The sequence below is a fragment of the Berghia stephanieae genome, chromosome 9 (assembly GCF_034508935.2).
Source record: "Berghia stephanieae isolate SIO BIC M18660-M18661 chromosome 9, UCSD_Bste_1.3, whole genome shotgun sequence".
Classification (NCBI taxonomy): Eukaryota; Metazoa; Mollusca; class Gastropoda; order Nudibranchia; family Aeolidiidae; genus Berghia; species Berghia stephanieae.
This window is the reverse complement of record NC_088368.1, coordinates 37831351-37846483: the sequence shown is the minus strand read 5'-3', so window position 1 is coordinate 37846483 and position 15133 is coordinate 37831351. Positions and strand designations below refer to the sequence as shown.

The 15133-nt window shown below is 38.8% G+C and overlaps 1 protein-coding gene across 1 annotated transcript in view; it reads left to right on the top strand.

Moving 5' to 3' along the window:
• The window catches only part of LOC144980182 (DNA (cytosine-5)-methyltransferase 1-like), a 52643-nt gene extending 50395 nt beyond the window's left edge, over window positions 1–2248 (top strand). Inside the window, 1 exon segment of the mRNA XM_078927755.1 lies at window positions 352–2248. Coding sequence (XP_078783881.1) covers window positions 352–633 — 282 coding nt within the window. The 3' untranslated portion in view covers window positions 634–2248.
• The last annotated feature ends 12885 nt before the right edge of the window (window positions 2249–15133 follow it).

The window sequence follows — 15133 nt, the reverse complement described above, 5'->3', positions numbered from 1 at the left end:
ATCCCTCCATATCTTTTTTCCAACATGCTATCTGTATTTGTCTTAGAATGAGATTATTTGGTTTTAAACTGGCCCTTGTCGGATAACCTGGATGAGAGAGAAACAGTCAAATGTATTGTTAGAGTATTTTGGGAGATGATATTTTTTGTCTTGTAAATCATCTCTTTGTTATGCATTGTATTATTTTTGTTTACATATGTGTGATTTGTAAACATTTGAGTGTATTCCTCTTGTTTCCTTCAAGGGTTTGTTTTTTGTTTGTTTGTTTGTTTGTTTGTTTTGGTTTTTTTTCGGTTTTTTTTGTGTGCTAAAGATAAGAATGAATTGATTTTCTTTTAAATACGCTACTAGGTTGGCAATGCTGTCCCGCCTCCCCTAGGTAAAGCCATAGGCTTGGAGATCAAGAAGTGTTTGCAGTGGAGGGCAAAGCAAGAGAAGGACGGGAAGAAGTCCAACTGGGGAATGAAAGAACAACAAAATGGAGGAAGCTTAGGACAAGAAGAGAAGATGGAGAAGCTGACTGAGGAAGCCTCTAAGAAGGAAGAGGTGGCAGATGACGACGTGACGGAGATGTCCACTGACCAGCCTGATGTCAATGAAGACGAAGGACCAAAAAATTCTGGATCTTCTTAAAAATTGAATTAGAAATAAATGTAAAATTAAACCTGAGTCAAAGTGATTGTAAGCTGCAAGAAGCTGTGGATTGTATAGAAAAGTACTAAACAAAACTTGAATATAACAGCTTCAAAGAAAATTTACCAAAATACTAAACACGAAACTTTTGGGCTCAAAACCCTTCTTCAGCCCAAAGCAACAGACAATGAATATATAAATACATTACTATATTTCTCTGCTGTCGATCTTGGTTATTTAATTATGTATTTATTTTTTCCTTGTTTTTTTTTCGGGGGGGGGGGGGATATTGAATGAAGAAGGGTTTTGAGCCTGAAAGGTTCCGTGTTTGGTATTTTGTTCTTTTTTGAAGCGGTTTTATTTATTTTTGTTTATGACTTTAAATTAAACCTGCCATCATTGAACGTTATCTTTTACCTGTACCTGTATAGTTGTAGTTTTACTCCTTCAGAGCCTTGTGGCCCATCAAGCCAGAATCTTATCTCCACTTCTATGAAGTTAGATTGCTTGCTACCCTTTTGATAGGACATTGGTCTATTGCAAAATAGGTTCTGCCAAATCTAACAGACGCAGCTACCCAATCACTTCTGAGTGTCCGGGAACTGTACCAGAGACAGATTGTAGTCCTTTTATTTGTGAAACATGTGCTTGACCAGTTGAGCTATCATGGCTGCCAAACCAACAAAATTGAATCGTTCAACTAAACTCACTCAAGATTATGAATCAGGAATGTCTGAGATGTTGGTTTACACATCAAAGCATCCACAGTGATAATGAAAATAAGCACATGTTGAGATTGATTTTATGTATGTAAAATTGGTTGCATCAATTTATGATGTTTTAATGAAATTGTTATGATTATTTACACTTCAACTGTACAAATTCTTAATTGTTAAATATCAAAATGATTTGTGTTGAGCCGAGGTGTACTTATTACCAGTTCTGATAACCAAACAGATTTATGGGCTTGGATTTAACATTGTTGCAATGGGCGATGTTTTGCATTGCGTTGGTTGAGAATGTTTCAATTGCAGCTATGAGAACATAACAATTTGGGTTATCAGACCTGCAAATAAGTACACGTTGAGTGATGCGATTGCGTATTTCAGTGTGAATGGGGGCATAATTTTTTTTTTTTTCTTTTATCAGGGCTGAGAATCTTCTGATGAAATACTGTTTTATATAATCACAGATGGCTAGAAAATAGTTTGGTAAAAATTCCTGATCGAAGACGAGTTGAGATATTGGGGGCAGCGTGGCTCAGCGGTTCGGTCTTTGCTTCGTACCCAAAAGGTACCAAGTTCGATCACCTGCCACTGCGCTGTGTGGCCTTGAGCGAGTCACCTCGCCCTAGCTCAATTTGCGGCGCTGCTCTGCGGCTGATGCCTGGGTTATTCCAGTCTTCCTTTGGAATAGACCGTGGAGACAAATTTCCCCTATGGAATGGATAAAGGGAATTTTATTTTATTTTTATATCTAATTGCTCTACATTTAAGATGCAACAATCGACTTTCCCGTCTTCTGAATTTAACTTTGGTTGGCAGGGGATGTGTTTCGTCCTTTATTTTATTGACTTTCTTATTTGTGCCAATTGTATAAATTTTGTCTAATCTGCCAGGATTCTTCTTAGTTATTTTGCTTGCAAATTTCAATATGCTTATCAATTATTCTCTTTCTGGGTGGGGTTCCTGACCTCCCATACTGAGCAGGGTTGGCACTTACTGTGTCTTCTCCCATAGTGTCTTCTCCCATAGTGGGCAGGGAGGTACATGCTGTGTCTTCTATCCCCCCATACCCGTTTTCCAATTGTCTCCTGTCATTGTCTTGAGATGAGATTACTTGGTTTTCTCCTGACCCTGGCTGGGAGGGAAACAGTCGAATGTATAGTTGTAGTTTTGGGAGATGATATTTTTTTTCCTTGTAAATCATCTCTCTGTTATGCATTGTATTATGTTTAGTTTACATATTATATGATTGGTAAACATTTGAGTGTATTCCTCTTAGTTGGGACCTGTGCTTGTGTCTGGATGAGACTTTTAGGTGATCTCATACTTTGACGGTGTGCTCTTGGAATCTACATCTGTTCCCTATTTGAACCAATTCCTCTTTGTCTTACCTTTTCTTTTGTGCTTTAATTGTAATTCTAGAACTTTTTTCTATCCCATTTTCTTCCTTTTTACTGGCGCTGATATGACCTTAATGTGTTGCAAGCGCCGTAAAACCCTTAAAAACAACAATCAATACTGTGTCTTCTATCCCCTTATAGCTTTTTTCCCAATTTGCTTTCTGTCTTTGACTTAGAATGAGTTTACTGGGTTTTGTCCTGGCCCTGGCCGGAGTTGTTGGCTGGGAGGGAAACAGTCTAATCATAGTTATTGTTTTGGAAGATGATATATTTTTCCTTGTAAATCATCTCTGTTATGTATTACTATATTTGTTGTTTTGAATGTATAATGTAAACATTTGAGTGTATTCCCCTTAGTTGGATATTCTGATTGTGTCCAGATTAGACTTACCAGTGATTTCAAACTAAGTACATTGGTGGTATGCTCTTAGAATCTACGACTGATTCCTATTTGTCTCCTGTTTCCCTTTGTCCTACATTTTCTTGGGTGCTATAATCGTAATTCTTGAATATGACCATCCCATTTTCTTCCTTTTTACTGGTGCTGATTTAGCCTAAATGCGTTGCAAGTGCTGTAAAACCCTTAAAAACAAACAAACAAACAATTATTCTCTTTTCTTGTTGGGTACTGTTCCCTGCCCATGCTGTCAAACAAAAGTTAATAACACCCAGGATAAAAGAATGATAAAATACAGGGAGAAGCTTAGTATCAACACTCAAGTTAATTATATTTCGATATCCATTCATTTTGTATTAGAAGAGGTTCACGAGCATTCTCAAACTTTCTAAAATTATAAATCATCACTTTTGTTTTCTTCACATTTCTTTGAAGATAGTCTCGTCACACCATTTAATGAATTAATTAATGACATGTGAACGTCTTCCAGGTCCGAATCTTTCTTTATTAGATCCTGAATAGACGTGTCTTCCACATATTTTATCATTCGGATATTATCACGCTCAGCTCTACAGTCATTCGTATAAATGCCGAAAAGTGCTGGAGCTAAAACTGTCTCTTGAGGAGCTCCAGTATTAGTAGAAATTAGATTAGATCAAAAGACTTTATCATTATTCCTAATAGTAACACATTCTCAGTTTGTAAGAAAATCTAAAATCCACAGATTGTAAGCAGGAGGAACATTCATCTCAATAATTTTAAGAATCAAATCCCGAGATTGTATAGTGTTGAAAGCACTTTAAAAATCAATAAAAAAGATTTCTAACAAATGTTTTAGATGCATCAAGATGTTATACATATTTTTGGTGAATAACCAAATAGCGTCGTCTACTCCTCTGTCCTTTTTATATGCAAACTGATTTCTGTCCACAAAAGGTGCACATTTACTTTTGGCAAGTATAATTTTTTCAAAACCCTTCATAATTTTAGAAATCAAGCGACGGGTCGTAAATCGTACATTTCTCTAACACGTGTTGATAAGGCAACCTGAGCGATGTTCAAGGTTTTCCACATTTTTTGGATAAAATGGGTATTCATTAACATCACAAAGATGGTTGTGTATATGTATGAGAATTTTTTGCACATGTCTTTAGTAGGCGTGGTGTGATTTCATCTGGCCCACATGCCTGATTCGGGGACAGATGGATCTGCCCTGTATTGCTGTCGCTCTTTTTCGATTCAGTCTCAATTCATTGTTTAAGTGCACTGATGTTCTCAAGAAAATCATAATAATCGACTCAGGTGTAGAACTCAGTCAATTTGTTCACATACTCGTCTTCACATCCTTTATCAATAATTAATTTTTTATTTTTCGAATTACAACCAACAAAGGTTTTCATACTGTCCCGCATGCTTTAGAATCATTGCTGTCAAATTTCTCTTCTATCTTTTCCTTGTACTTTTTCTTACTGTCATGGCTTTTTTAAAACTTTGACTGCTGGGTGGGGTTCCTGACCTTCCATGGTGGGCAGGGAGCTACTTACTGTCTCTTCTATATATCTGTTTTCCAACATGCTTTCTTTCTTGTCTTGGAATGAGATACTTGGTTTAGTCCTAGCCCAGGCCGGATACCCTGGCTGGGAGGGAAACAGTCAAATGTATAGTTTTGGGAGATTATATTTTTTGTCTTGTAAATCATCCCTCTGTTATGTACTCTATTTGTTTTACATATATATGTATAATTTTAAAGCATTTGAGTGTGTTCCTCTTGGTGGGGACCTGTGCTTGTGTCAGAATGAGACATTTAGGTACACTGATAAATGTGCTCTTGGAATCTAATCTGATTCCTATTTGAACTAATTCTCTGTTGTCTTACTTTTTCTTGGGTGCTTTAATTGTAATTGTAATTCTAGAACTTTTTACTATCCCATTCTCTTCTTTTTTACTGATACTGATATGCCTAAATGTGAGGCAAGCGCTGTAAAATCCTTTAAACCAATGAACAAGATGCAGGAATGTTTAGGTCTTTCCCAGCTCGTGCTGAGATCCATAGAGCTTCGAATTCAGTGTAGTCATCTCAGGCCAAATGGTTGCTCTTTGTTCAATGTACTTTGTACAGTCCTGCAAAACATGTGTGGCATCCTGCTTCCCCTCTCCACATTCAGAAAAGGTTCATCGTGCTGACTTTATAGTGACTATTGCAAACCATTTTCCATCTTGTAAGCTACATTTCGAAGTTGCAGGTTTTGATCATTTCCTTCAAAGATCTTACAGATTTTTATAACGCATCCATGCATAATTACCATATTGGAATCACTGTACGTTTGAATAAACTCCTTTATTTTTCCTCCAGTTATTGTTGCCATAAGCAACATATTGCACGGTACGTGTGAATATAGACACTCCATTAATCCTCCAAAGTCCTGGGTGGGGTTCCTGAGGTACTTACTGTGTCTTCTATCCCCCTATATCTGTTTTCTAATTGCTTTCTGTCCGTCTTGGAATGAGATTACTTAGTCCTGGTCCCGGTCAGTTGGCCTTACTGAGAGGGAAACAGTCAAATGCATAGTTATTGTTTTGTAAGCATTTGAGTGTATTCCTCTTTGTTGGATTTTGTGCTTGTGTCTGGGTGAGACTTATAGGTGATCCCAGACTAAGTACTTTGATGGTATACTCTTGGAATCTACATCTGATCCCTATTTGTTCCCAGTTCCCCTTTGTCTTCCTTTCTCTTGGGTGCTTTATCTGTAATTCTAGAACTTTCTGCTATCCCATTTTCTTCCTTTTTACTGGCGCTGATATAACCTAAATGTGTTGCAAGTGCCGTAAAACCCATAAAAACAAAACAAACAACATATCCTCCAAAGTTATTGTTGTCATCATAAGTACCATATTGGAATCACTGTAAGTGTAAGTATGAATCAACACTCCGTTTATCCTCCAAAGTTATTGTTGTCATGAGCACCATATTGGAATCATAAGTACGAATAGACACTCCGTTTATCCTCTAAAGTTATTGATGTCATAAGCACTGTATTGGAATCACTGTACGTATGACGGGGTGGGGTTCCTGACCTCCCATAGTGGGCTGGGCGGTACTTACTGTGTCTTCTACCCCCCCCCCCCCCCCTATATCTGTTTCCCAACTTGCTATCTGTCTTTTTCTTGGAATGAGATTACTTGGTTCTGCCCTGATTCTGGCCGTAGTGCTTGGCTGGGAGGGAAACAGTCAAATGCATAGTTATTGTTTTGGGAGATATTTTTTTCCTTGTAAATCATCTCTCTCTTATGTATTGTTCTTTTCATTGTATAATGTACGCATTTGAGTGTATTCCTCTTAGAGGTATCTTGTGCTGGTGTATGGGTGAAACATTTAGGTGATCTCAAACTAAGTACATTGATGGTGTGCTCTTGGAATCTACACCTGTTTCCTATTTGAACCACTCCCCTTTGTCTTATTATTTTCCTCAAGTCCTTTTTATTGTACGTCTAGAATCTTTTCACTATTTAATTTTCTTCCCATTTACTGGCGCTGATATGACCTAAATGTGTTGCGAGCGCCGTAAAACCCTTAAAAACAAAACAAAACTATACGTATAAATTGACACTCCATTTATCCTCCAAAGTTATTTTTGTTGTCATAAGCACCATATTGGATTCACTGTGGTAAGTATGAATAGACACTATCTATTTATCCTTCAAAATTATTGTTACTTTGATCAGCACCGTATAGGCATCACCTTTAAGTTCAAATAGACACTCTATTTATGTATCCTTCGTAAAGTATCATATGAAATGAGCCACTCCCGTCGATGATTGTCTTACCGGCACAAGAGACACTTTGTCTGCCTGGGTGGGGATCCTGACCTCCCATAGTGGGCAGGGAGGTACACACTGTGTCTTCTATCCCCTTATATCTGTTTTCCAACATGCTTTCTGTCTTTGTCTTGGAATGAGATTACTTGGTTTTTTTCCTGGCCCTGGTCGGAGTCCTGGCTGGGAGGGAAACAGTCAAATGCATAGTTATTGTTTTGGGAGATGATATTTTTTTCCTTGTAAATCATCTCTCTGTTATGTATTAGTATATTTGTTATTTTGAATGTATAATGTTAGCATTTGAGTGTGTTCCTCTTTGTTGGATTTTGTTCTTGTGTCCGGATAAGACTTATAGGTGATCTCAAACTAAGTACATTGGTGATATGCTCTTGGAATCTACATCTGATCCCTATTTGTTCCCAGTTCCCCTATGTCTTACTTTCTCTTGGATGCTTCAATTGTAATTCTAGAACTTTTTACTATCACATTTTCTTCCTTTTTACTGGCGCTGATATAACCTAAATGTGTTGCAAGCGCCGTAAAACCCTTAAAAAAAAAAAAAAAAAAACACTTTGTCTGCTTCTGTGTAAGATGTTGAAAATATAACATATCATGAATTACACAATCACCTATAATGATGATGTAATTGAGGAAGAGGAAAAGGGGAGGAATTGTTGTTTGGAAGAGGATAAGGAGAAGTGAATAAAAAGTAGGTAAAGAATACTTACACTGGTGCAGAAATAAAGTGTGTAAACATTGGTTGTGCCCACAAGGACGGTTACCAGTCAATTCTCCAGCATTGATTTCACATAAAAATATAAACAAATTTTACAACTGTTGTCTTCACTACTTTCTTCCTCCATTACTTCCTTTTTTGTAAATCTTGCTACAGCAATTGTACGAAATGTAACACTAGCACTGTCCATTATTGGTTGTCCTCGTCTGACTTCCAGTCTTCTCTGACAAAATAAATAAATAGAAAAATAGAAGTAATAATAATAATATTTAGATATCATCCTTCGTGGCTTGCACTCTTGAACACGTTGCCGGTCAGCTGTCCACACGTATCGCGATCTTCTGCGGTGCGCATGGAGTCTGCGTTGTTTTTCAAATCACTTTTGGCCATTCTTAGATTATTTTTTGGTGGTGGTGGCGGCGGTAGTAGTAGTACTAAAAGTAGTCGTAGCAGTAGTTTCAGTAGTAGTAACAGTATTAGTAGTGGCAGTAGTAGTACAGTCAACTCCGCTTAATCACACACCCTCCAGATTTCAGGTTGTGTGTCGATTAAGCGGAGAAGCTAAAAGTAGCATCTGTGACGAGCGATTTTCTTTCACTGCGTGATTTCTTTATCATTCGTCAGCGTCTCGTTTCAAAACCACTTCAAACCTAGTGGACGAGACATATAATTGATTAACTCCTTCAGTAAAATAACCAAACATGGACAGTCTTTCTCCAATAAAGCTCCAAATCTTTCTAACGGAAATTTTGGTCGTTAGGTGGTAAACATTTCCATTGTATAACGGAACACTCACTTTCAGCTTAAGGCTTATTTACCTGTTCAAATTGTCTGCCCATTGTATTCATGCCTCCTGCTAATTACCTATCCCAAACAAGTCTCCAACGTCCCGAGGCCCTGAGGTCTTGTCTCATTCAAGAGTAGCTCAAATTACAATTAAGGTCTAGTCTCTCCGGTAATTATCCGTTATTCTTTCTTACCAAAGCATCTGGATATCATTGGCTATCTAAAACAGGAACATTCTTCTGATTGGTTATTTTCATTCCACAAAACCAAACTCATATCTGAATCTAATGACACACACGCTAAGAAGCCCAAGAGAAAAGAGCTATCTCTCCAATTTCAAACTTGTAAAAGTTTGTCTATCTCGGCTGGAGGTAAAATGAATTATTGGTTAACATTCAAAGTGGAACGAGATATTACTGTGAATTCAATTTAATCTATCTATTATTAATATTATAGTTTGTGTATATATTTTAATTGTGCTATTCCATGGATGTTCGTAAGTTGGAATACCTGTACAAAACTATATCTATATGTATCTTATTTTATAGTTAACAGTTGTTTATGATCTATGTTATTATTTCATTTATATTCAATTTGTATATTGCTTGAATGTCTGTACCCCACCGCCAATCGCCGGCCACACATCATAACCTCAATTATAATTAATAAAAATAAATAAAGAAATACCAGGGACACAACCCTGTTAAATTCTCATCATGTAAGATAGCTCGACTGTCAGTTGATGTTTAAAATATATATTAACTACCATTATCATGGAGTTACTGCTTCTCCTTGCCTTTGTCGGCAAATAAAGGCTATTATGATGTGTCGCTCAGGACGATTCGGTGGCGAAAGACAAACTCGATTGGCTCTAAGACCTTGTTGTTTTAACTCTCAAATTGAGGTCCTGGCCATTTTCCTGGTCCTTTTCCGTGTCGTTGGAGCACCCAGTTGTGCCGAATCCCTGCATCCCAGTCCTTGAACAGCGGTAAACCCCTGATGTCAGCCTAACTACAACACACTGTTGTGATGTCCAGAAAACTCTGCAAAGCAGGGCCAACCCTGGAACTAGCTGATACATTTGCCTCAGTCAAGCAAGCCGACGGGATAAAGATAAGCCAAACGGGCTTATACCATTTTCAAATGTATTTTCCACGGACACAAGTGATTAAAAACTAACTTACTCGATCAATCATAAATGAATCGATTAATTAAACAATAGATAAATAAATAATAAATTAGATCCATTCAATTAGAGCTATTCTTCCTGATATTAAATAAATACCTATTCTTTCTATCTTTTCTTGTAACAATCTAATTAAACTTTATGTATAGAATTGTTATTATTGCATTGGGCATTACTATTGTCTTGACTCACTTGTTATTAATACAATTAAGTTATAAGGGATCCTAAGGCAATTCTTGATCTCCCCTAGATTAAACCTGAACCGTTTGTGATATAGGTTGAGGGGTGCAGCTGGTAACGAGAGCCATAGCGCGCATACTAGCTCGAATCCAGACCATTGAGCTATCGGTTGGACTCGATCCCACAAAAATAACACACAACCCGCCACAGCATCTAACTTAGATTCTAAGCACCAGCTTTCATGTGCCATTCATGCTGGACCTTCACTCCTGAGTTTTCTACAGGCTTGGGACAGTCACATTCTAGTTTTGGATTGGTTTTTCTTTATTTTTTTTTTCTTGTTTTTCTTTTTTTTTTAATCTTTTCTTTTTCATGTTTTATCGACAACAAATCTGGGTGAGGTTCCTGACCTCCCATAGTGGGCAGGGGGCTACACACTGTGTCTTCTATCCTCTTATATCTGTTTCCAACATCCTTTCTGTCTTTGTCTTGGAATGAGATTTCTTGGTTTTGTCCTGACCCTGGCCGAAGTCCTTGGCTAGGAGGGAAACAGTCGAATGTATAGTTATAGTTTTGGGAGGTACATTTTTTTTCCCTGTAAATCGTCTGATAATGTATTGTTATTTTTTATTTTTAACATATGATTTGTAACCATTCGAGTGTATTCCTCTTAGAGGGATCTTGTGCTGGTGTCTGGATGAGACTTTTAGGTGATCTCAAACTACGTACTTTGATAGTGTACTCTTGGACTCCACATCTGTACCCTATTTGAACCAATTCCCCTTTTTCTTACCTTTTCTTGCGTAATTTATTTGTAATTCTAGAACTTTTACTATCCCACTTTTTTCCTTTTTACTGGCGCTGATATGACCTAAATGTGTTGCAAGCGCCGTAAAACCCTTAAAAACAAAACAAACGATCTCACACTTAGTACATTGAAAGTGTGCTCTTGGAATCTTCTCTGTTCTCTATTTGAACCATTCACCTTTATCTTACTTTTTACTCCAGGCCTTTTAATTGTACATCTAGAACTTTTTACTATCCAATTTTCATCCTTCTTACTGGCGCTGATATAACCTAAATGTGTTGCAAGCGCCGTAAAACGTTTAAAAACAAAAACAAACATATGTTACGATCCGTGCAGGTGAATGAGTGTCGGATGTACTACACTTTATCCGGGAATTTGATGGAATTTTCCACGATTAAGTATGGGCATGTCCTGCATCTGCAACGTCCACAAGGCTCCTTCTTACGTTGATTACCTGCCATACCCATCGTCAAGCAGCTCCTAACTAGTATGTCCCTCAAATTACAGTCCCGTCTGGAGGCGATTAGCAGCGGTTTGTTGAACATATCCCTCGTTTCTACATGCTCCTGCTCCTGCTGCTGCTGCTACTACTACTACTACTACCTAAATGTGTTGCAAGCGCCGTAAAACCCTTAAAAACAAAAAACAATTTCCAGTTCCCCTTTGTCTTACTTTCTCTTGGGTGCCTTAATTGTAATTTCAGAACTTTTTACTATCCCATTTTCTTCCTTTTTACTGGCGCTGATATAACCTAAATGTGTTGCAAGCGCCGTTAAACCTTTAAAAACAAAAACAAGAGGTCATTCTTACTGACTGGGTTGGGCTCTTGACCTCCCACGGTGGGCAGGGAGGTCAGTCTTGCTGACTGAGTTGGGTTATTTGACTAAGAACACTTGTAGTGGAATCTACATCTATTCCCTGTTTGAACCAATTCCTCTTTCTCTTACTTTTTTTTCTCGTGTGCTTTGAATTGTAAATCTGGAAAAAAATTTACTATCACATTTTCTTCCTTTTTACTGGCGCTGATATGGCCTGAATATGTCGCGAACGCCTTATAACCTCAAAAACAAACAACAAAAAAACTGCCTGGGTGGGGTCTTCTGATTTCCCATGATGGTGGGCAGGAGGTCACTCGCTGTGTCCTTTATCCCCCACATTTTACCCCTTCTTATGTTGCTCTCTGTCTTTGTTCGGAATTGAGATTGCTCGGTTCTTTTCTTGATCTTTGCGGCGGGGATCCTTAGCTGGGAGTGAGGTAGATAGTCAAATGTGAAGGTTTGTTTGTTTTTTGTTTTGTCTGTTGTTTTGTTTTTTAACCATTGTAACTCATATCTTTGTTATGAACTATTATTTTTTAATCTATCCTAGTTTGGAAACATTTCAGTGTAGCCTTCATAGCGGGGCCCTTAACTTGGGCCTGGATGGGACTTTTGCTTACTCGATCCTCTTCGGGCACATAGGGCATCCACCAGACATCTTCCTTTTTTTTTTTTTTTTTTTGCGGTCGGCTGCTTTTGCGGTGGCTGTATTCCACGACAGGCCTGCTGCCTTTATTTCTTTACCCATGGGTCCTTCGCCAGATTTCTTTGGGTCTCCCCATCTGCTGTCCAGTAAGGGCTGTCTTGGGAAGTGACCCTTTTCCCATTCTGGCCACATGACCCAGCCAACGCCATCTTCTAGGTGGGGTTCCTTACCTCCCATAGTTAAGTATCCAGACTTAAGGGTTAATGAGAGATGTTATTTAACTAATGGCTGTCTTTGATGTTTGGAACGTGGTTGAGATCAGCACCCCATTAAACTCTACTACAATTCTATTAGCCACAAGTAAGCGAGAAGACGAGCACATCTAGTGTGGCTAATGGTTGTTGACATCTTTTATGAGAATGAGAAACATTAATTTGAAACGTAATAAAGAACTAGACCTGGGTGGGGTCTTTTGACTCCCATAGTCGGCTTCAATTCTCACTGGTATCCATCTCCCATAGTCTCAGGTTCATTTCCTTCTTATATCCTCTTCCCTTAGTCCCAAGTTCACTCCTCACTGGTGTCCACTCCCTTGAGTCCTTGGTTCACTCCCCCTCTGTTGTGCTCTTCCCCGAGTCCCAGGTTCATTCCCCATTGCTGTCCACCTCCTATAGTCTCAAGTTCATTCTCCTCTGGTACCCAACTCCCATTGTCGGCTTCAATTCCCACTGGTATCCATCTCCCACTGTCTCAGGTTCAGTCCCCACTGGTGTACACTTCCCTGAGTCCCAGGTTCATTACCCATTGGTTCCCACTTTTGAAAAAAAGAAGTACCCTTCTGGGATCATTGTCCTCTCGTAGACCCAGGCTCAATCCCCATAGGTGCCAACCTCTTATATAGTCAGGTTCATTTCCTCTGGTACCCAAATCCCACAGTCCAGCTACAACTCCCGCTGGTATCCATCTCCCACAGTCCCAGGTTCGCTCCCCACTGGTGTACACCTCCCTGAATCTCAGGTTCGCTCCCCACTGCTGCATACTTTCCATAACTTTGTCAGGTTTCTTAAAAAAGAAACACTGCTCTTTACTCACATTCTCTCACCGTACTCGGGTGTAAAATGAGTACGTACCCGGCGAGTGTCAGCCCACTATATACCATAATATAGTCGCACACATGGGGATAGAGGACACAGCAAGTAATCTCCTGCCCACCCAGGTCTAGTTTTTTATTACGTTTCAACCCAAAAATGACACCACCATTAGGTTACAGAATAAAACTAGACATCGCAGATATGAACATCAGTCTAGATAGGATACATCCATACGTCCAGGCAAAGACACAACCATGGTCCATACACAGACCAAACTTGGATCTAACAAAACTCGAAAAATCACAAACAGACCCACATATTTACAGACACTAAAAGCAATATTACAAACATACACACTGTACTCCTGGGTGGGGTTCCAGACCCCCATAGTGGGCTGTGTCTTCTATCCCCTGTTTTCCAACTTGCTTTCCATCTTTGTCTTGGAATGAGATTACTTGGTTTTGTCCTGGCCCTGGCCTGAGTCCTAGCTGGGAGGGAATCAGTCAAATGCATAGTTATTGTGTTGGGAGATGATATTTGTCTCCTTGTAAATCATCTCTCTGTTATGTATTATTATGTTTGTAATTTTGATGTATAATGTAAGCATTTGAGTGTATTTCTCTTTGTTGGATTTTGTGCTTGTGTCCGGATGAGACTTATAGGTGATCTCAAACTACTTACATTGATGGTTTGCTCTTGGAATCTGCATCTGATCCCTATTTGTTCCCAGTTCCCCTATGTCTTACTTTCTCTTGGGTGCTTTAATTTTAATTCTAGAACTTTCTGCTATCCGATTGTCTTCCTTTTTACTGGCGCTGATATAACATAAATGTGTTGCAAGCGCCGTAAAACCCTTAAAAACAAAAACAAAACAAACTATACTCACATCTTCACGGATGGTTCAAAGAGTGCAGATGCTGTAGGATGTGCCTTTCACTCATCGGAAGGCACCGGATCACTTCGCCTGGATGAAAATGTTTCGATCTTTACAGCGGAATCGAGAGCAATCCTAAATGCTGAGAGATCGTATAAAAACAAATTCTTGATCTTGTCTGACTCGCTGTCCATACTTAAGGGGATTTCAAATTTTTATTGCACCGATCCAAGAATCACAAGTATCTTGGAAGGTGCAAAAATAATTATTTATTTAAAATAAGAAAGTTTTCTCTGGGTACCTGGTCATGTGGGTATCCGGGGGAACGAAGAAGCGGATCGACTGGCAAAAGAGGCGGTGAGCCAAGAATTACAAGAGGGCAGTAAAATCTCACACGCGGATTTAAAGATCAATTTTTTAAAAAATACGTCCGAAAGGAATGGGAACGGTCCTGGAGTCGAGACGTACAAAACAAATCAAAACTGACTTCGATCCCAGGCCCAACTCGGGGCTAAAAAGAAGAGACGAGGTCAAAATAACTCCACTCCGGATCAGACATACTGCCCTCACTCACCGTTTCCTTCTGGAGAGGGATGAAAAACCCCCCTGCAGAAGATGTAACTGTGACCTCACGGTTCACCATATTTTAATTGAATGTACAGAGTTCTAACAGATAAGGTCACAACATTATGAAAACAGGGACTTGAAGTCTCTGTTCCAGTCGGTCGATCCGCTTACAAGTTTAAAGTATCTGCAGGAATGTGAACTGCAGAAAGATTGATTAAAGACAGAAACAGGCGCTTAAATAGCCTAAATAGTGTCGAAAGCGCCGTGAAACCATATTACTATTACGTTTCAAATTAATGTTTCTCATTCTCATACATAAAAAAATGTCAACAACCAATTCTGAGTATACTTTGTATTCGAGGGCGGAGACGGTTGTTGAATGTGAAAGCCGTCGTTTTTTAGACTGAAGTATTTTGATCGTCTTCGCTTGAATGTTTCTAAATCTGTTGTGTTCACACATGATTCTGGAA